The sequence below is a fragment of the Nomascus leucogenys genome, chromosome 7b (genome assembly GCF_006542625.1).
Source record: "Nomascus leucogenys isolate Asia chromosome 7b, Asia_NLE_v1, whole genome shotgun sequence".
In the NCBI taxonomy this organism is placed as follows: Eukaryota; Metazoa; Chordata; class Mammalia; order Primates; family Hylobatidae; genus Nomascus; species Nomascus leucogenys.
Window position 1 is genome coordinate 39,454,072 of NC_044387.1, and position 20,377 is coordinate 39,474,448.

General features: G+C 35.9%; 1 protein-coding gene across 1 annotated transcript in view; it reads right to left on the minus strand.

Annotated features, from left to right (window-relative positions):
• Window positions 1-20,377, minus strand: part of EMB (embigin) — a 46,341-nt gene that overhangs the window by 12,419 nt on the left and 13,545 nt on the right. Inside the window, exons 3-4 of the mRNA XM_030815759.1 lie at window positions 2,452-2,638; window positions 2,129-2,217 (exon numbers count right to left, since the gene is read on the minus strand). Of these exons, the coding sequence (XP_030671619.1) occupies window positions 2,129-2,217; window positions 2,452-2,638 (276 nt within the window). The remainder of the gene's footprint in view (window positions 1-2,128; window positions 2,218-2,451; window positions 2,639-20,377) is intronic.

The window sequence follows — 20,377 nt, forward strand, 5'->3', positions numbered from 1 at the left end:
ATAATATAATAGGACATTTATAAAAATACACACCATTTTATAAGGCTTTCAGACCTATTAAATAACTATAATATCAATAATATACAGATGTCTTTAAATACTACTCAAGTAAAATTATTTCTCTAAGCAATATTCAATTTAGAGGAATTATAGAGAATTTTTATTTTACGAAGGAAGATTTGAAAGGACCCAACTTATTAATTTTATAAATATCTTCAAGATATAATACATACTTAAAAGTTATGTTAATGTTAAAGGGGCATTAAAAACAAATTAGCTAACCTAAGCTGCTTCAAGACAACTAGAAAAAAAAAAAAAGTAAATGTTCAGTGATTCTTTGCTTTCCTTAAAGCCTTGATTTAAATCCTGGGCCTTGGGTCAGCGCTGCTGACACCAGCCAAAATCAGCTTAGTTATGTCAAAACAGTTGGAGAATCAAGAGGCCTTCCGTGTGAATACTTGCAATTCAATGTATTGGTATGTTGAAAAGCAAAATGCTTGTTAATCTTCACATTAGACACAAGAATGATTATGAACTTCCACATAATAATTTAAGTAATTATCAAAACTAATGAGAAAAATGTGTTATCTTCAATATTGAAAGCAGGTGTGACTAGTATATATTTCCAGAGCACAATGTCTTAGAAAAAAAATGAAAAGTGTTTAAAGTTGAGTATCTTGGGAGAACTTTAAGTCACAAGATTCTGTGAGCATTTCCTCAGAATTTGTAGGCCTTCTTTACATATTTTTTTAAAAACTCAATAAAGCATGTTCACTGAAATTTTGTGTGTTTAGTATTATATTTTGCTCATTGGGAAGAAAAAGAAAGAGAAAGGGAGGAAAAAAGGAAGGAAGGAGGAAGGAAGGGAAGGAAGAAAACGAACTCAAAAGGTGGGAGGGAAGAAAGGACAGAAAAAGGGAAAGGAAAAGAGAGATTAAGGAAAGAGGAGGGGAAGGGCAGATGAGGCAGGAGAGGGAAAAATGAAATGCGTAAGGAAAAGGAAACTGAAAGGAAATGTATATGGTGTTATCTAGTCCTTCACTAAATTAAAGGCAAATGGAGGGAAAAAAGTTAAGAAAGAATATACACGACTAAAATAATCAAAGAATGATACTAGTTTCTGCTTTTGGAGAGACCAAGACATATAAATACAAGAATTTATTATATTCAACACATTGGAACAATTACAAAGCCATAAAAATAAAATGACTCTGTGAGTGCAGAAGGGATGCAATGAGGGACAAAAGAGTGAACCACTAGATCATGGCAATGGTGAAGCAAGCCATTCTGCTATTGATGGAGCCTTGAGAATAGCATCCACATTCTGTCACAGCAGACAGTCGGGCTTTAGGAGTTTTAGGAAAAGTTACAATTTTCATGTTTCCTGGGAAATTAGTGCAAAGCAGAGTCCAACGTAGTTAATATGGCAACAGATTGCATTTCCCAAATACCAGCACGATATTATGGTTCACTAATCACCACAAAATACTGGGTTTTTCATAATGATAATTATCTAATTCAAATAACTAGTCTTTATTATGAGATTGAGACCTTCCTGAGTTTTGGTTTAATGATGGTAACAGTAAAATATTTTAATTCGTTTGTTTCCAAGGAAAAGAAATGTGGATGATATTCTGGGGCTTGTATATATCTTTAAACCTCCTTACTTGGTAAGATAAAAAGTAGGCAACCCTTTGTGCATCTCCATATTATTTTTAAGTTTTATGGATCCTAAAATCCCATGTCCTGGATATAGAACATCAACCCACACTCTCAGAGGCTGGGACCACAATAACTTAGAGATGTGGAGGACAATTATAAAAGCTATGAATTTAAAGGGATAAATAAAGAAATTCAGGCGACTGATATAATTCACTAATAATGTGGTAGGCTGGCCTTTTGAACTAAAACCTGTGTTTTAAATTGACGAATAGAAGCAGGAAGGAATTGGACTTGGGGGATACAAGACCATTTTCAAGGCTGCCTCTTGTGGCTCTGGAAAGCATATGACTTTCTTTCAGCTACATTAGGTTTATTATTGTAAAAATAATTTAAAAATTACAGGATTGAGAAATCGAAGAACATAATGCTGAAGTTATTAACTATTCCTCAAGTTATTAATACTGACCTTTGAAATTAAATGTTCCCCTTTGTTCCTTTTCCTCTCGAAAGAAACAAGAATAACTTCCCATTTGTTTGCTATTAATGATGGTGAACCTAAAGATAATTCAAGTTATTAATATAGGCTTAGTTCTCAAAACCTTCTTAATGAAAATGAAAAGACTTAGCCATTAATCAAAATTAAAAAAGAGAAATAATTCTGTAAATATGCAAATTAGAATATTAGCATAACATTCAAGTGGCTGCAGAGGAAAGAATGCTCAGTCAGCAAGAATATTTAGAATCAAGCTACTTTTGGTGAGCAAGGTAGGTTAAAATTTGTATACTCACCTGTATTGGGTATACAAGGTGCTTCCTGTCGCACTGACAAGATAATTATTCTCAAGTTGTTCACCATCTTTTTTCCAAGTCACATTTACTGCATTCAAATCCCCAGATGCTGTGAACTGGCATGTGAGATTTACATTAGAAGGCCTTTCCAAAGTGATATTTTTTTCTACTAGCATACTAGAATGTTCTGTTGGCACAAAAGAGGACAAAATGTGAAAGTTATATTCAGAGGAATCTAATATATAAAACATTTTATATTGTTAACAGTAGTGTTTTATTGACAATTTCTTTTTTTTTAACTCAACAATGTTTATTAGAAGGCAACTGTTTTTATTTTTTTTCAAGGGAACAATAGAACCACAAGCATTAGCGAAAGATGAATTATCTTTGAAGTTTTGAATGTTTGAACCAGATTTGGATCATATTGATGATGGTCCCTTGTGATAAGCTTGTTTCTTTTGGATAATCTTCAACCTAAAATTACTAATTACTGAAAAATCAGATTAATGTATTATTTTCTTAATAATACAGAAAGGTAAAAGTCTGTGTGGAATATATGGAGTGTTACTTGTGCACCATGTAATAATGAATATTTAGAAACAGATTCAACACTGAAACACTTAAAGCAAATTTCAGGGGCTAACTCCAATATTACATATACAAGGAAGCACTGGTCAGATTCATTTTAAGTAGTCATAAATAATTTCAAACAGTTACCTCCATAAAAGAAACATTCTTAATATAATTTAACAGAAGTTCTGAAACTAAAATTTTCCAAGATTAACTGGTAGTTCATTGTAAATGAACCTAATGAACAGAATTTATTACTCCACTGTGGAAAATGCTATCAAATAACTAAGGAATATATATGGAATAAGTGTACATATGTAAAATATTGTTACTAGAGTTAAATATGTGCCAAAGTCCATTTATCCCAAGTCCTGTCTGAAAAGGAGGGGTACATTGGTAAACATTTTGAAGTGCTTAAAAATGCCAAAAACAAAATGGTAATTTCTACTTTGATAAAGTAAAAAAGTTAAATGTGTGTAAAAAAGTGTTCTGTGTCCTTCTACTCCAGCATCGTCTCATGTAAAATAAGAAAGCCCTAAAATACTGTTGGAGAGAAAAAATTAACTAGGTTGCTACCTTATTAGCCTAAATACTTTTTTCCATTTTGTTAGATTTTGCCTTTCTTTTGGAAGGAAGGAAGGAGGCGATATTCTGGATTATAAAAATGAATTGGAAACATTATCACAATTCCACACAATTTCTTAATGTAACATTCATTTGAAGACTTATTCCTCTATCAACATAGTTGGTTCCCTTTCTTATTCCCTTTTATATGCACACCTAGAGAAAAGTTTTGATCCAACATTAACACAATTAAAAAAAAACCTAAAGCTGTGATAGTTATCTCCTTAAGCTCTGTACTAAACAGAATATAGGGTAGAGAGTACCCTATAACGTGCCATATGCTCTGACAGTGTAAAAACAGCACAACTGTAAATACAAACACACACTCATGGGTGAGAATGGAATGCCTGTTTCAGTAATTTTGAGTAATCACGTTGTTGGTAGTTGTTATGAGAATGTTTTGTCTGTAACGTGGATTTGAGTGATATATTATATTCTAACCATTCCTAGTCTTCTTCAGAACCTGTAGGGACTGGATATAGACATAGGTACAGGACAGAGAATTTAAATAAGCATCCAGTAGTTCTGAATTTTAACTGAATTTCAATATCAGTATGAATTCATGAGGTGTTTATCCTTCTTTTTGACTTTCAAAATAGATATTTATTTTGGATTGATTGATTATCATAAGAATGCTTAACATTAGACCTTCCTTCTTAGCAAATTTTTTAAACTTGTACCTAAAAAGTAGTCTGAAAGGTTCTCAATTTCTCTTCCCATCTACAGGTGGGAAGAGAAGGAGCTAACCCTTAGAGAAGCTTTAGGGAAGTTGAGGTGTTTATCTTGAAAACAACACACACACACACACACACACACAGACACACACACACTGAAGGGGTCCAGAATATGCCAAGATAGCGTACAAATTATTTTGAGCAGAAGGCATTTGAGTTCCTAAAAAGCTACTCTGACTAAAAGCAGAGCCTTTCAAAGGAACTCCAAAAAACCTCCATTGTCATAAATCCCCTCCCTAGGAGCAATAGGGAGAATAGACTCTTATCACTGAACAAGAGAAATCTTCACACCACACCCAAACAGACACTGTCACAAAACTGTATCTTCCACCTGTTATCTAAAAGGCTCATTTATCTTTCCTAAAACTCATTTCGTTTTTCCATAAGCTGCCTTTCTCTCCTCCTCTCCTTACCCTACTAAGATGGTATATAAGCCCCCACTTTTAACTGCCCCTTTGAGCTACATGTTTTTGTAAATTTTGTCCATATGTGATTAAATACACTTTTTGTTTTGCTAATCTATCTTTTGTCAGTTTAATTCACTGAGCCTGAAACTGTACAGAATTGCAAAGAAAAAGTTCTCCCTGACAGTTTGGCAAGGAATATGGAATGGTTAGGACTCTCCACCCTTCCACTCCAACCCGATTTCCAAAGCCTGAGATTTCAGGACCTCTGACCCAGCAGGTAAGTACAAGCTTTTTTTTTTTTAACAGTATCCCAGAAACCCAGATTTCTGGGATACTGGTGTAAAAAAAAAAAGGGTGCACTAGAGCAAGAGCAGTAAGAGCCTCTACTTGTCTTTTGTTTCTTCAGTTTAACCCTCAGGTTCCCAACCACTACCTATCCAACAATACACACATACACACACACGTGCGCGCACGCGCACACACACACACACTTAGGGAAAACACAAAAAAGCTAACTTTAATTTTGAACAGTGGCAAATAAAGAAAAAATATTAAGCATGTAACTTGTTTGTCCTACACTAACTGTATCACTGGCTAACCAAACAGTAGAGAAGTTAAACGTTCTCTTTATAGAAAAATTCCAGCAAATGAATAAAAAAGAAATCATACAAATATACCATAATGATGCTGCAACCCCTAGTGAATCATGGATCTAGGCACTTTGCATCAGCTGCTGCAATAATTTCAAAAACAGAATTATGTCTCTCTTGAGGAAGAATACCCCACTACCTAGGATATAGTCTTGTCAAAAAAGGTGCTGGAGGAGGTTCTTGAAACTGGTTAAGTCTCTTGATCCAATTCCCAGTTTACAGGAAATATGGATTATGGAAGAACACATTAACCTACATTTCATGAAAGTAATCAACAAAATCCAGATTCTGGGAAAATTCTACATAATAAATGATCTGTTTTTTCCTTTTTCTGTCTTTTTTTTTTTTTTTTTTTTTTGAGATGGAGTTCCATTCTCGTTGCCCAGGCTGGAGTGCAATGGTGCTGTCTCAGCTCACTGCAACCTCCGCCCCCCAGAGTCAAGCGATTCTCCTGCCTCAGCCCCCCCAAGTAGCTGGGACCACAGGCGCATGAGACCATGCCTGGCTAACTTTTTTTTGTATTTTTATCAGAGATGGGGTTTCACCATGTTTGCCAGGCTAGTCTCAAACTCCTGACCTCAGGTGATCTGCCTGCCTTGGCCTCCCAAAGTGCTGAGATTACAGGCATGAGCCACCGCACCTGGCCTGGTTTTTTCAATAGATAAATTTTAAAAGGGAGAGAGATGTCTCTGTATTGGAGGTCAGGTGCTATGTTTGGGGCACCTGAAGATTATAAGATACTCAAAAAATACCTTTAAAAGAAAAGCAAAAATGAACTGTAATATTTAGGGATGCATACCTGGGTAATAAAACAATATAGAAAAGCAAGAAAGTGACTGCATAAAAATCAGAATAGTGGTAATTACTCTTAAGGGAAGAGAAGGAGTTGTGTTTGGAAGACGGTAGTGCATCATATAAACAAATTTCTCAAGCTCTTCTCATTCTCAATAATGGTATAGTATGATTAAATGTAGAATGCAGAGCCAAAATGTAGAAAGAAAAATAATACAACTCAAATAAAATGGTCAGGTGCAATGGTTCATGCCTGTAATCCCAGTAATTTGGGAGGCTGAGGTGTGTGGGATTGCTTGAGCACAGGCGTTCTAGACCAGCCTGGGCAACATGGTGAGACCTCATCTCAAAAAAAAAAAAAAAAAAAAAAAGAAAGAAAGAAAAAATTAGCCAGGCTTGGTAGTGCATGCCTGTGGTCCCATCTAGTCATAGGCAGAGGTGGGAGGATCTCTTGAGCCTGAGAGTTGAGGCTGCAGGGAGCTAAGGTGGCATCACTGCACTCCAGGCAAGGTGATAAAGCAGGGCCCTGTCTCAGGAAAAAAAAAAAATTCTATCACTTTTAATTACATTTGAAACTTTTCAAAATGCTTCCATAAGCAAGGACCAGATGCAAGGTTTGCAGACAGTGAAGTACAGCTTGTGCAAAGTGCTTTGTGAGCACATGCTTGAAATAACTACTTGTATAATTGCAAAATTGCTGAATTGAATTTAATGCTCAAAAAGAAAAATAACATTTGATGTCTCTAGAATACATATATTGCCAGAGACTAGCTTATTCCTTGCAGTTCCCTTTACTGTGCTCTATTTCACTATCCTAGTATATTTTAAACATTTTGCTAGCCACACCAAATTATTCCAACTACCTTTTAAATGTTGGTGCCCATCAGGATTTTGCTCTCTGGTCTCTTTACTTCTCAATTTGGCACTCCTTTGTTGGATTCAACTATTAACTCTAATGCTCTTTACTTGCAAAATTAGAACCTCCACTGAAGTCTTTTTTTTATTTTACAGCTCCAGGGGTCTACGGAGCATCTAAATCTGGATATCCCATGGGAACTTCAAACTCAAAATATCCGAGAGCGAGCCATTAATGTTTCCTTGCACTGACCTATAACACTGAATCACATGCAGTAGTATTTAGTTGATTCTACCGCTAAAATGTCAAACAAATTTGCCCAGTTTTATCCAACCCTCCTATTACTGGCCTTTATTATCTTTCACCAAGACCAGGCAAATTATCTAATTTCTCTTGGCCAGCTTCTCTTGAAGCAAAACTCTCTCTTTGAGCAAAACTCAAATTGTTTAACTGCCTTGATTCTATACCTTGCATTTGAAAATCAAAGTATCTTTGTATTAGACATCAGTTTCCTTATTTGTAAGGTGGGACAATAATATTTCATGAGATTGTAAAAAGTTCTATCATAACAAACGCCAACAGTAATATAGCAATTAATAAATGTAATATAGCAATTAATATATACACCAACAGTATATATATATAAACGTCAACAGTAATATAATATAGCAATTAATAAATGCCCACTTCTTACCATTATCTCACTGGGGAATATTATAAAAACTATCATATATGGTGCTAAGGGTTATATGTTGATTAAATCATTTAATCTTCACAACAGCTTTATGAGGTAAGTATCACTGTTACAATTCCAATTTTAGAGATGAGGCAAAGAGAGGCTGACTATCTTGTCTAAGATCACACATCAAGGCAAAGGCAACACTGAATCTCAGATTTAGGTATGCCTGAGTCCAGATTGTGATAACCAACAGAATATACCAACTCTCAAACATATTAAATTCTCATTACAATGGAATTAACTTCATCACCTTCAAACTGTTGAACCAAGATTTTAAATAAAAGAAAATATTAATAGAAGATTAAAGAAATGTACAGTGTAGCTATATACCAATGTGAATGTGATGATAAATGAACAGTGCAATCAAGATATTTTAAAAATACACATTTTCAACTAAACATAGTTTTACATAACTTAAAATGCAACACAGGTTTTCTTAATGGTAGGCCATCCTCCAAGCCCTAATCGTTGTCTCACTGTTTCCTATAATACTTTGCAGGTGCTTCTGCAGTTTGCTGTGCTTCTGCAGTTTGCTTTCCTTCCTGTCAAGGAATCACAGCATCAAAAACATGCAGAAAGCTCTACCTTTTTACATATTTTGTGGTTAGCCAACAAACTAACGTGAGCTCAGTCAACAATGTTTCAACTTCCTTAATACTGCACAACTGCAATGCATTTTTGCTGCTTTAGAGTGCTGCAAAAACATCTATGACATCAGCATTTCTAAAACGATAACAATTTGTTGTTTCTGAAACATATTTTTAACACTGTTCTTAAAACCGTATAGTAATTTATACCTGTCTAAATAATTTCTTATGTTCATAGATAACATTTTTAAAGTATATAGGCCTTTCAGCAATTAGCAGTCTTCAGAGAAATGACATTTATTTTCTTGGGTCTATTCAGGACCCAATCTTGTAAACATTTCACTAGAAATAAAAGTCTGCTTTGTTCATTATTAAGCAAAAGAAAATATGGAAGAAGCCAACTAAAATTTATTGCATAGGATAGTGTTTCCAAACATGCTTTAAAGACAGAAACTCTTACTAAAAACAGTTAAGTGAACTGTGATGTATACGACGGATTAGATGGGACAACTCTGATAGAAGCCAAGATAGAAAATTCAGAGCCCTATCAGCCTGACTTTTCATTATTCATAATGAGGTAGGAGGTGGAATGTGACTCTGGACCAGATTGAAGACTGACAGAAACGAGGAAGAGGCAACAAAAGCTCCTCTCCATAAGACACACCCACCAGCACCATGACAGTTTACCATTGCCATGGCTACACCCAGAAGTTACCATCCCTTTCCATGGCAATGACGCAGAAGTTACCTTCTGTCTTCTAGAAATTTCTGAATAGCCTGCCCCTTAATTTGCACATAATTAAAAGTAGTATAAACATGGCTGCAGAACTGCCCCTGAGCTGCTACTCTTGACACACTGCCCTGGGGTACTCCTGCTCTGAAGGAGAAGTCACAGAGCTGTAACACCCCTGCCTCAATAAAGCTGATTTTTCTACCACCAGCTCACTCTTGAATTCTTTCCTGAGCCAACCTTCTAGAGCTAAACCCCAATGTTGGGATTCACCTGCCCTGTAACAATTTCACCATAAAAGTCAATAAAGTTTCATGATGCAACCCAAAATGTCTATTAAACATCCAGAATCCTTACAGAAACAGAAGGCCACACTAACATGAGGCCAACACCCCTATATAAAAATGATGCAATGGATCTTATTTTTATCATTAATGTTGTGCATCTTAAACATATGGAGTTAACTTATGAATAACAATAAAATTCTTAAAGTTTATATCCAAAATTTATAAAACATAATACTATTCCCTTGATTCTTGTAATTTCACTTCTCTCCCAAATAAGTCTCACATGGATTGAAGAATCATGATAGTTTATCAAGTGATCCTATCAACAAGTTATTTACATGCCATCTGATTAGTGCCACACCAATGTGATACAGCCTAAAACATATGTGCTTCCTGAATCCCATAAACTTAAAATGTGAAATCACCAATGTGCACAGAGAAATCTGAAATTATATAAACCCAACTAGAGTAAAATGTAGTACATATACACTTTGATACACTTTTTTATATGTATATAAAATCTCCAAGTAATCCCTGGAGACTCCCTCAAGACCTATGAACTATGTGGCTGGTGTTATATGAGCTGAGCCTATTTTCAGACTTTTAGAATTTTTTTTTTACACAGACATCCTCAAAAGAAAGAAATACCAGAAAACATGAATGGCTTCTACACAAATGAAGCCAGGTTTTCCAAAATAATTCATCAAAGATATGGCAATATTTTGGAAAATATGTTAAAATTATTTAAGAGGAGATGCTAGTTGAATTTCACTAAACAAAGCTTCTATCAGTCACTGTTTTCCTCCACTTCAATTAGTAACAGAAATTAAGGCATGTAATGGTCATTTCTCTACTTTCTAAACTGATTTAACATCATTTCAAAGAAAAAAACAATTCTGTTTGAATTCCAGAATTGCATGTCTCTTGTTTCAACAATGTAGTATTTAATTTGAGACAATAACATTGGGTAACAATCCAATAATTAAATATATTTTTCTACAACATAGAGAACAACACTGCAACTATTGTTTACATCAGTTACAGGAAAACTACAGTAAATGGTTACATTGTTTTAGTAACCAAATACATTTGTTGCCACTGTTTCCAAATAATTAACATGAAGTTAATCCAACACTATAGTGGGGACCACTGATCATATTTTTGGACAACCAGAATCCAAACACCCTTCCCATCCATGTAAGGTTTGGTGATAGGCAAAGTACTCACTCACTGCAGAAACCTAAGAACAGATATGTCTTCTCTCTGCACAGCTGAGCACTAGGGTTTGGCCACTTTAATTATAACCTTCTACTCATGGCTTTAAAGTTAGAGGGAGGGAGTTAGGGACCTAGGCAGAACTGAAAATTAATCACAATAGCAATGGCAAGTGTCTAGCAGTGATTGTGCCTCATTATTCTTTCACTCACTCATTTAACACTTATTTACTGAACACCTACCACATGCTTTTCATTTATCCACTCGTTTAACAATTTTACTAAAAATATATTACGTGCCTTTATTCTAGGCCCTAGTATCAAGAGTCCAGTGCCTGCAGAAATATCTTAAGCAGACTCTTCCAGTAATCCTTGCTGTCTGTCATCCTGAGGTCCTTGGCATTGCCAGAACTTGATTTCCAGTTTTCTCATCAATTCTGCTAGCCAAAATCCTTTATTCAACAAGTTATTTCCTGCTTAACTGGCTATAGACTGTTTCTGGGCTTGAGATCATTAACCTAATCCATATACACCTATCAAGATTTACACTAGATACTTCATCTATGCACTCCTTCCATTTGATTAAAATTACACAGCACTGATGTCACTTGGCAGCTCACAAATATCTAGAACATATGATAATGTTTGGTCCCCAGAATAAATTCTGCAAAGTGGTAATCATAGTACCAGTTCAGTACATCTGAAAGACAATACCTGAGGTTACACAGGGGACAAGATCCAGGCTGAGGGAGCAGTCCAGGACTCAGATCAGCCAGTCCCTGGCCCTGTATGCTCCCCTCCATGGCTAGTCCTGCCCTTTTGTTCTTGTAGCTATAAATCACACTTTAGTATTTTTTCCATCTCTTCTACATTTACAAATCAAAATCATCTCAAGCCATAACAACTTGCCTCCAATCTTTATATCTAATTTCTGCCTTCTCTACCTTGATAAAAAGGTTTCATTTATTTTGAACCATTTTGCACATATCCACTTCAATATAATGGAAGAAAGGAACAGCAAATGACAATGTCATATCATTTGATTCCCCAGTATGAGAACCATTTAAATTTTGAAATGGATTATTCTAATGGATTTCAAAATTATTTTAGTAGCAGAATTGTTTCAGAAATAAATCACAGGAAAACTTAAACAGAACCCCCACCTACACACACACACACACACACACACACACACACACACACACACACAGATAACTGTATAAAACTGATAAAAAATGTTGCTACAATTAGTGAAGACTGGAGAGGGTGTGGAAAGCATTCAAGATTGGCCTCTTCATCCCTTCATCTTCTTTCCCCATCATGGTTACATCGCATGGAACAAAGGATTTAAAAGTGACACATGCACATGTATGTTCATTGCAGCACTATTCACAACAGCAAAGACATAGAATTAACCCAAATGCCCATCAATGATAGACTGGATAAAGAAAATGTGGTGCATATACACCATGGAATACTATGCAGCCACAAAAAGGAACAAGATCATGTCCTTTGCAGGGACATGGACGAAGCTGGAAGCCATTATCCTCAGCAAACTAACACAGGAACAGAAAACCAAATACCGCATGTTCTCACTTATAAGTGGGAGCTGAACAGTAAGAACACATGGACACAGGGAGGGGAACAACACACATTGGGGCCTGCCGATGGAGGGCAGGCGGTGCAGAGCATTAGGGAAAAGAGCTAATGTATGCTGGGCTTACTGCCTAGGTGATGGATTGACAGGTGCAGCAAACCACCATGGCACACGTTTACCTATGTAACAAACCTGTACATCCTGCGCATGTACCCCAGAACTTAAAAAATAAAATACAATAGAAGTAACTGGATTCCATCAAAGGAGAGGTAAACACAAGCCTCAGTACACACCAGATCAAGATAACGGCTCACAAATACCTAATGTAAACTGCAAGCATGGCCTGCCACCTTGGTAATGAATTTCTCCAAACTGCAGGTGTTTACACCTGATGCCAGTCCTTGATACTTAGTCTTACAATGGTTTATGTCTCATGGTATCAACTTCTAAGGTGCTAGCCATGCAGACACTCAAGGAGGCAGTACTTACAGTTTGTACATACCCCAAGTGACTGACTGTCTCAGGTCACATGCCTTCTTTGCAGAAAGGGCTCCTCTAACCTTACAACACTGCTAACAACAGACTCTCTCTATCACATTTCCTTTATATACTTCCTAGCATTTGGCACTGTCCGGTTTCACCTTTCGTGTTAATTTGTTTACTTATTCATTGTCTTTCTCACTGAAACATATACTGTATGACATGGGGGGAGGAGGGCAGAAAGGGAAGTCTGCCACGTTCACTACTGTAAACCAGGCTTTCAATAAATTTTTGTTGAAGTGGTTGTAGCTCCTGGAATATAGTACTTAAAACATGAATCACTTCTTTAGACAGATAAGGCACCTTCCCTTAGACTGAAGGTTCAAGCATATTAAAATTCTGCCTCATGATTTATATGATGAATTCCAGGCGGAAAGTACTTTATGGGATATGCAAGAAATGAGTAAGAAGTTCTTGTCTCACACAGTTGACTCATCCATTGGCCAAAACAAATTTGTTTAGCACTTTTATATGCTATATGTGATAGAGAGGGGATTTCAAAATTACTAATCTAGCAGGGGACATATAACTCAAACATAAATAACTACAATTAAGTCTAACTACAACAGATACTGTAAATCAAATGAGATCTAAGTCACAGATGGCAATAGTACAAAAACATTAATTTTCCCCAAAATAAATCTACAGAGTTGGTGAAGAATCAAATTCCAAAAGTACTTTTTACAGAACCCAATTTTAAGCAATGCAACCATCAAAAAGTGGGTGAAGGATATGAACAGACACTTCTCAAAAGAAGACATTTATGCAGCCAAAAGACACATGAAAAAGTGCTCATCATCACTGGCCATCAGAGAAATGCAAATCAAAACCACAATCGGATACCATCTCACACCAGTTAGAGTGGCGATCACCAAAAAGTCAGGAAACAACAGGTGCTGGAGAGGATGTGGAGAAATAGGAACACTTTTACACTGTTGGTGGGACTGTAAACTAGTTCAACCATTGTGGAAGTCAGTGTGGCGATTCCTCAGGGATCTAGAACTAGAAATACCATTTGACCCCACCATCCCATTACTGGGTATATACCCAAAGGATTATAAATCATGCTGCTATAAAGACACATGTACACGTATATTTATTGCGGCACTACTCACAATAGCAAAGACTTGGAACCAAGCCAAATGTCCAACAATGATAGACTGGATTAAGAAAATGTGGCACATATACACCATAATGCAGCCATAAAAAAGGATGAGTTCATGTCCTTTGTAGGGACATGGATGAAGCTGGAAACCATCATTCTCAGCAAAGCCATCGCAAGGACAAAAAACCAAACACCGCATGTTCTCACTCATAGGTGGGAATTGAACAGTGAGAACACATGGACACAGGAAGGGGAACATCACACACTGGGGCCTGTTGTGGGGTGGGGGGGGGAGGGGAGGGATAGCATTAGGAGATATACCTAATGTTAAATGACGAGTTCATGGGTGCAGCACACCAACATGGCACATGTATACATATGTAACAAATCTGCACGTTGTGCACATGTACCCTAAAACTTACAGTATAATTTAAAAAAAACAGAAGTGCACGTGAAAGAATGAAAGTCCAAGAAAGAAAATCTGTTTTTTTAAAAAGAACAGATAAAAAGATGTTTTTAAAAATAATACTAACATGTTAATTGCACCATAAAATACCAAGAAATTAATGAAATAAAATAGGCAAAACTTTTCAGACTGCATGCAAAAATCTATTAGTGAATCAGGATATCAATTTAATAGTTATCAACAGATTTGTTTTTTAATGGATTGGAGTAAAAGAGAAATTACCAGAGTATAAGAAGCCTATTAGGTGTAGGTGTTATTTGATGAATATTTTGTTTCATATGTGTGTGAACATGCAGTTGGTGCATCAGGTTACAAAGTAAAATGTACTTCTCACTTTGGGAAGTACTTTAATAACTTTGTAAAACAACGTTAACAGTAGAGAAACAGAACAGAGTTTGGGAACTGAAATATGATTAGAGTACTATTTCAAAGCTATCAGGAAAAGAACTATTCAGTTAAGAGGGTTGAGACGCTGGCTAACAGTACAAAATAATAACCATAAAATTAGTTCCTTCTCACTTACAAGACATAAAACTATATCATAAATGGGTTAAAAAGTGAAAGGTGGAAATGTATGCAAATAATAGGAGGAAATATAATGAAACTTCTTCACAATTAAAAAACACCACATAAAAGTTTAAAGTGGGAAAAAATATTCGCAACTTCTATAAAAAGTAAAAATTCAGTATCCAAAATTTATGCCTACCTCATTTAAATTAATTCAAAAAATAAAATATAAACCTAGTATGTGGGTCAGGGGAAGGGGTCAACTCTCAAGATGTTTTGAAGGCCAGTCTGGAAGTATATATTAAAATAAAGATGTGCATAATTTCTAACTGAGCAATTCTACTTTGTGGTATTTATCACAGAGAAACATTCACAATTATGCCCAGAGAGATATATGTAGGGTATCCCTTGCTACATGGTTTATAACAAGAAATATATTAGCCAACTAGGGTCCATTAGGAAAAAAAATGTCTAAGTAAGCTGGTGTATTTATACTGTGCATACAAGTGGAAAAAAAAACAAGCTAGATTCATATGCAATATGACTAGATCTCCAAAAACTAATGTTGAATGACAGAAATCAATTTTCAGAACAATACATATGGACTAATACCACTAAAACTAAAGAAAACAAACAATACTACATAGTTTTTATGGATGCACACACACACACACACACACACACACACACACACACACACACAGCATGGGAAAGAAACACATTGAACAGTGTATACCCTTGGAAAAGAGGAGAGAGAAGAGAGATAGAAATGGTGGGTAATTCAATGAGACTTGAACCTCATCAGTCAAGTTTTTTATTTCACCTCCTGAAGTTCTATTTGGATATTTTTTGAACTGCTTTGTCTTTTTAAAAAAACAGTGTGATATTCATTCTCATGTTTTTAATATTTGTTTTATTTCTCTACCTAGTATTTCTATAAGCTCTGGAATGTCTAATCCTACTGCTCCTCAGCTCTGTTAGGGACTGTGTGTTTGTTTTTTATATTTTTGTTTTGTGACATGTTGAGACATGTAACAGCAGGGATTATGTCACCAGGATGGACAATGCATTCTTCCACAGAGGGTTTTTCATTGCTTTCCTGTGGAAGTACTACCTGCCAGGGTCATTTTTGTGTTATTTCTCAGCTCGGAGGCTCCTGTACAGTATAATGCAGGTAATGTAAATCTGCAATTTAAACTATGTTGAGGACAGGCCCACGTCTTTAAATACTAAGGGAAATCTTCAGGGATTTGGAGGTTTTTTAAAAAAATATATTTTTATTCATATTATTTGTAATTGGCAGATAACACTGGGAATCTTTTGGTTCAAATGCCTAACAAAACTTCAAAAGAAAGAAGCCAACTTGTCATCTTGTGCTGTCGGCTGATTTTTTTCCCTAAATCAAACCTTTCTCTACATTTACAGCCTAGGAAGGATAGTTTTCTGCAGGTTTTCAGTTCCAACTCTCCTCCTTGCATGAACTCAAGGCCTTGTTTTTTATATTTTTGTAGCTCTTAAAACTCAAATATCTTGGCAACAAACACAGGAAACCTAACACAATATCAGTTAACAGGTTTCACGCCCTGATCACCAATTTTGATCAGTAGAAACTTCTTTACTTTTATGTACATTGCTATATATTTAAAAGAATGTTTACTGTATTTTAGATATTCATAGGTGTGGCAGGAGGGTTTTCAGATTTTCTAATTTACTCTAATGCTGAAAATAATGTTTTAATATTTTCAAAACAGAACTCATTTTTACTTACAGAATTAAAAATTAACAAAAATACAGTAAATACATATCAGAGAAGCAGGAACGTATGTGCTTCTCTGATATGTGCTTTATTGAAGATGGGATCTTGGCTCCATTCTTAAAGAGAGGAAGGATTTGAACACCAGTAGTAGGGAGGGAAGAGACAGGTCCAACTTACAGAGTGTGAGGTCCTGTGCCTGTGATTCAGCACCATCATCTAACTTTATGGTGAGATTCTTTACTAAATGTTAATCACAAGATTATTAAATCATGTGTATTCCCACAATAAGGGGATGGGAAACATGTGCAGGACTCTCATTTTTAATGTATAGAACAGTGGGGATAATTTTCAAGTGGGGAAAATTTTGTCCCCCAGGGAATGTTTGACAATTATCTGGAGACATATCTAGCTGTCATAACTTAGCGGGTGTTACTCACATCTAGTGGGTAATGGCTAGGAATGGTGTTAAACAACCCACAATTCTGCAAACAACCTCCTATAACCAAGAATCATCCAGCCCCAAACATCAATACTTCTGTTAATAAAAACAAAAACAAAAACAAAAAAACCTGATATAGAACAAAAGTTGATCACAGCCACTGCCACTTTTTTTGCTATGGGTATATCCCTCTTCCATCTTCGCTTTCTCTGACTCTCTATGAATGTTAGGTCTCAATTTTTATCTCTGTACATCAACAGTCTACATATCAAGTTTGATGAGTACCTCTGAAAAATATCCTAACATTTGCAGCATTGGAGTCATGCTAGAATCTTTTCTGCAATAAAGTATTTTCACTTCTTTTCTTCTTCTCAATCTTCTCAATCACCTACCCCTAGAATCTGGGTGATCCTAACCTAGACCTCTTGCTGGCCGAGATTTAGACAATGTGGTTGTTTTTCCTTATCTTGACTAATCTTCCCGAATCTTACATTGTGCCCTAATTTGCACATCTGCACCTCTAATGTCTGCTTATATTATCTCCTTGTATCACAAGGACCTTGTGGGACAGCTGCTCACATCTCAACATGTAAATAAAATGTGCCATTCGGTCAACACAGGAGAGCTGATTCCAACGTTAACAAGGTGGTCAAGGAAACTGTCAGCTGTTTATTTTTATTTCAATCTCTTCCGTTAAACTATAACACACTGATTGAGAAACTAAACACTAATATGCAGAGAGGAAAAAAACAAAAATAAAAATATATTGTGGTAATACAAACAATACAATGAATTCCAAATACTATGGACATTGGAAAATTAAGTACAGTGATATAAAAACAGTCCATTATCAAAAGATCTGTTTTAAAACCTCTGAGAGTAGAAAAAATACTTTTAGTTTCAGTCAAGTCAATTACTTTCACAAATTTATGATTAAGCAAGTGCAATTTCTTTTTTTCTAGGGGGCAGGGGAGATGGACACTTGCTCTGTCACCCAGGCTGGAGTGCAGTGGCACAATCTCGGCTCACTGCAACCTCCGCCTCCCAGGTTCAAGTGATTCTCCTGCCTCAGCCTCCCAGGTAGAAGGGAATACAGGTGCCCGCCACCACACTTGGCTACTTTTTGTATTTTTGGTAGAGACGGGGTTTCGCTATGTTGGCCAGGCTGGTCTCGAACTCCTAGCCTCAGGTGATCCGCCTGCCTCGGCCTCCCAAAGTGCTGGGACTGCAGGCAACAAATGCAACTTCCAAAGCAATAGCTTTATTACTAAATAAACCTAGAAATAGCAATAAACCTAGAAAATAGCTTTATTTTCATAGTTTACTATATCATTTCAAAACTAATGTCATTCTTCTTAAAATAAATATAATTGATTTAACAATGCTGTTAAAAGAAACAAGTAACTGGGCATTATGCCCAGAAAGAAAGGCTGCAAAGCATAATGGTTAATAGCACAGACTGGGCACCAAGCTGCCTGCATTTAAAACCATAAGCTCTAACTCAGGAACTGTGATCCTGGTCAGTTCACTTCGTCTCTTTGTGCCTCTCTTTCCTCACCTGCAAATTACAAATAGTAACACTACCCACCTCATTGAGCTGTTATAAGAATTAAGTTATTTAGAAATACAAACATGGTACATAGTCAACATCATGAGTTTGTTAAGTAAATAATTAGCAATATTTTAAAAATATTAAATAAGTAAGCTTTTATGAATCAAAAGCCATGTTTTCATTCTCCCAGGCACAAGAATCCATATGTTTTCCAGTCTCAAGAATCTTTGGATAAGTATGAGCCAGACCAAAATCTTTCTGGTCTAAAATTTACAATTAACGTATTGTATTTGAAACTCTCTACAAGACACATTTTATCCTAACAGAGAGATTAACTTTGACAATGGCCAGAGGGAAAGAGAAAATAATAAGTAGCAACATAGAAATGTTATTAGTATTGCTTATAGACAACAATGAATAATGATAAAATCAATATTGATACATATCAATGTTATGAAAATATGAAAACACTCCGTTTACAAATAGTAGGTTAAAAATCTTAACAGCAGCAAGAAGAAAGTCTATGGTTCATAAGGTAAAAATTGATAATCAGGAATTGGAGTTATCTTGTCATATTCAACTAAATTAGAGTCCAGAGACTCAGTAAAAAAGAAAAAAAAAGAAAAAAAAAAAACACTTGGGACACAAAGCACCTGCCCGGGGCTAATACTGCAAGCTAGCTGCTGAAATGACCTGGTATAACTTTAAGAACAGTTTTACCTAGCAGCTTCTGAAACAAATCGTCATGACTCTAAGACTAATTTACCCACCACCATCACTCACCAGTCAGAGCTTGTCAGCTCCCAAAAACTTTGCTAGTGCTAATGACTTTTCTTCCAAAACAATATATAACATTTCTCTCTAATAAAACCTCTAAACTTCTCTTTGGTTTTCAGTCATACTGAAGACCACTCCACTCTGTGTATGCCCTCAACTCCAATTCTGTTCTACCAAATAAAACATTTTGTTTAGAGATTCATCTCGATATTTTTATTTTACATTGACACTAAAAATTATAAATATATCTTCAAATTTAAATTCCGTAGTTCAGCAAAGGTAGTTTCTAAGACCAAACTTTTTGATGAGAAGGCACTAGAGCAACAACCTAAAATGTAACCATTCAGTGCCCAACTCGGAGATCTAATGTTTCTAAATTGTCAAATCTCTTGTCAAAAACAAATCCAAAGTTAAATGAAGACATTATTATTATTACTATTATTATTATTATTATTATTATTATTTGACAGAGTCTCACTCTGTCCCCCAGGCTGGAGTGCAGTGGCTCAACTTCGGCTCACTGAAACCTCCAACTCCTGGGTTCAAGTGATTCTCCTGCCTCAGCCTCCCAAGTAGCTGGGACTACAGGTGTCCACCACCATCCCCAGCTAATTTTTGTATTTGTAGTAGAGACAGGGTTTTGCCATGTTGGCCAGGCTGGTCTTGAACTCCTGACCTCAAGTGATTCACCCACCTTGGCCTCTCAAAGTGCTGGGATTACAGATGTGAGCCACCCTGCCCAGAGTGAAGATGTTATTTTTAAAAAGACTATTGCAATAGACTGTTGCAATAGAGAAAAAGCTCCAAACTTAAGGTCTGCAAGCATCCCAAAAGTAAACAGAAAAGGCTATTTTTTAATATGGAGAGGGATAAGCAGTAAAGCAGGAACTTTTTTAGGGAAACTGGGCAAATGAAAGAGTGTACACAGACAGCATGATCGGGCTTGCAGTCAGCCAATTCTCAAGATGTTCTTCATTTTAATGCTTGCTCAGACTTA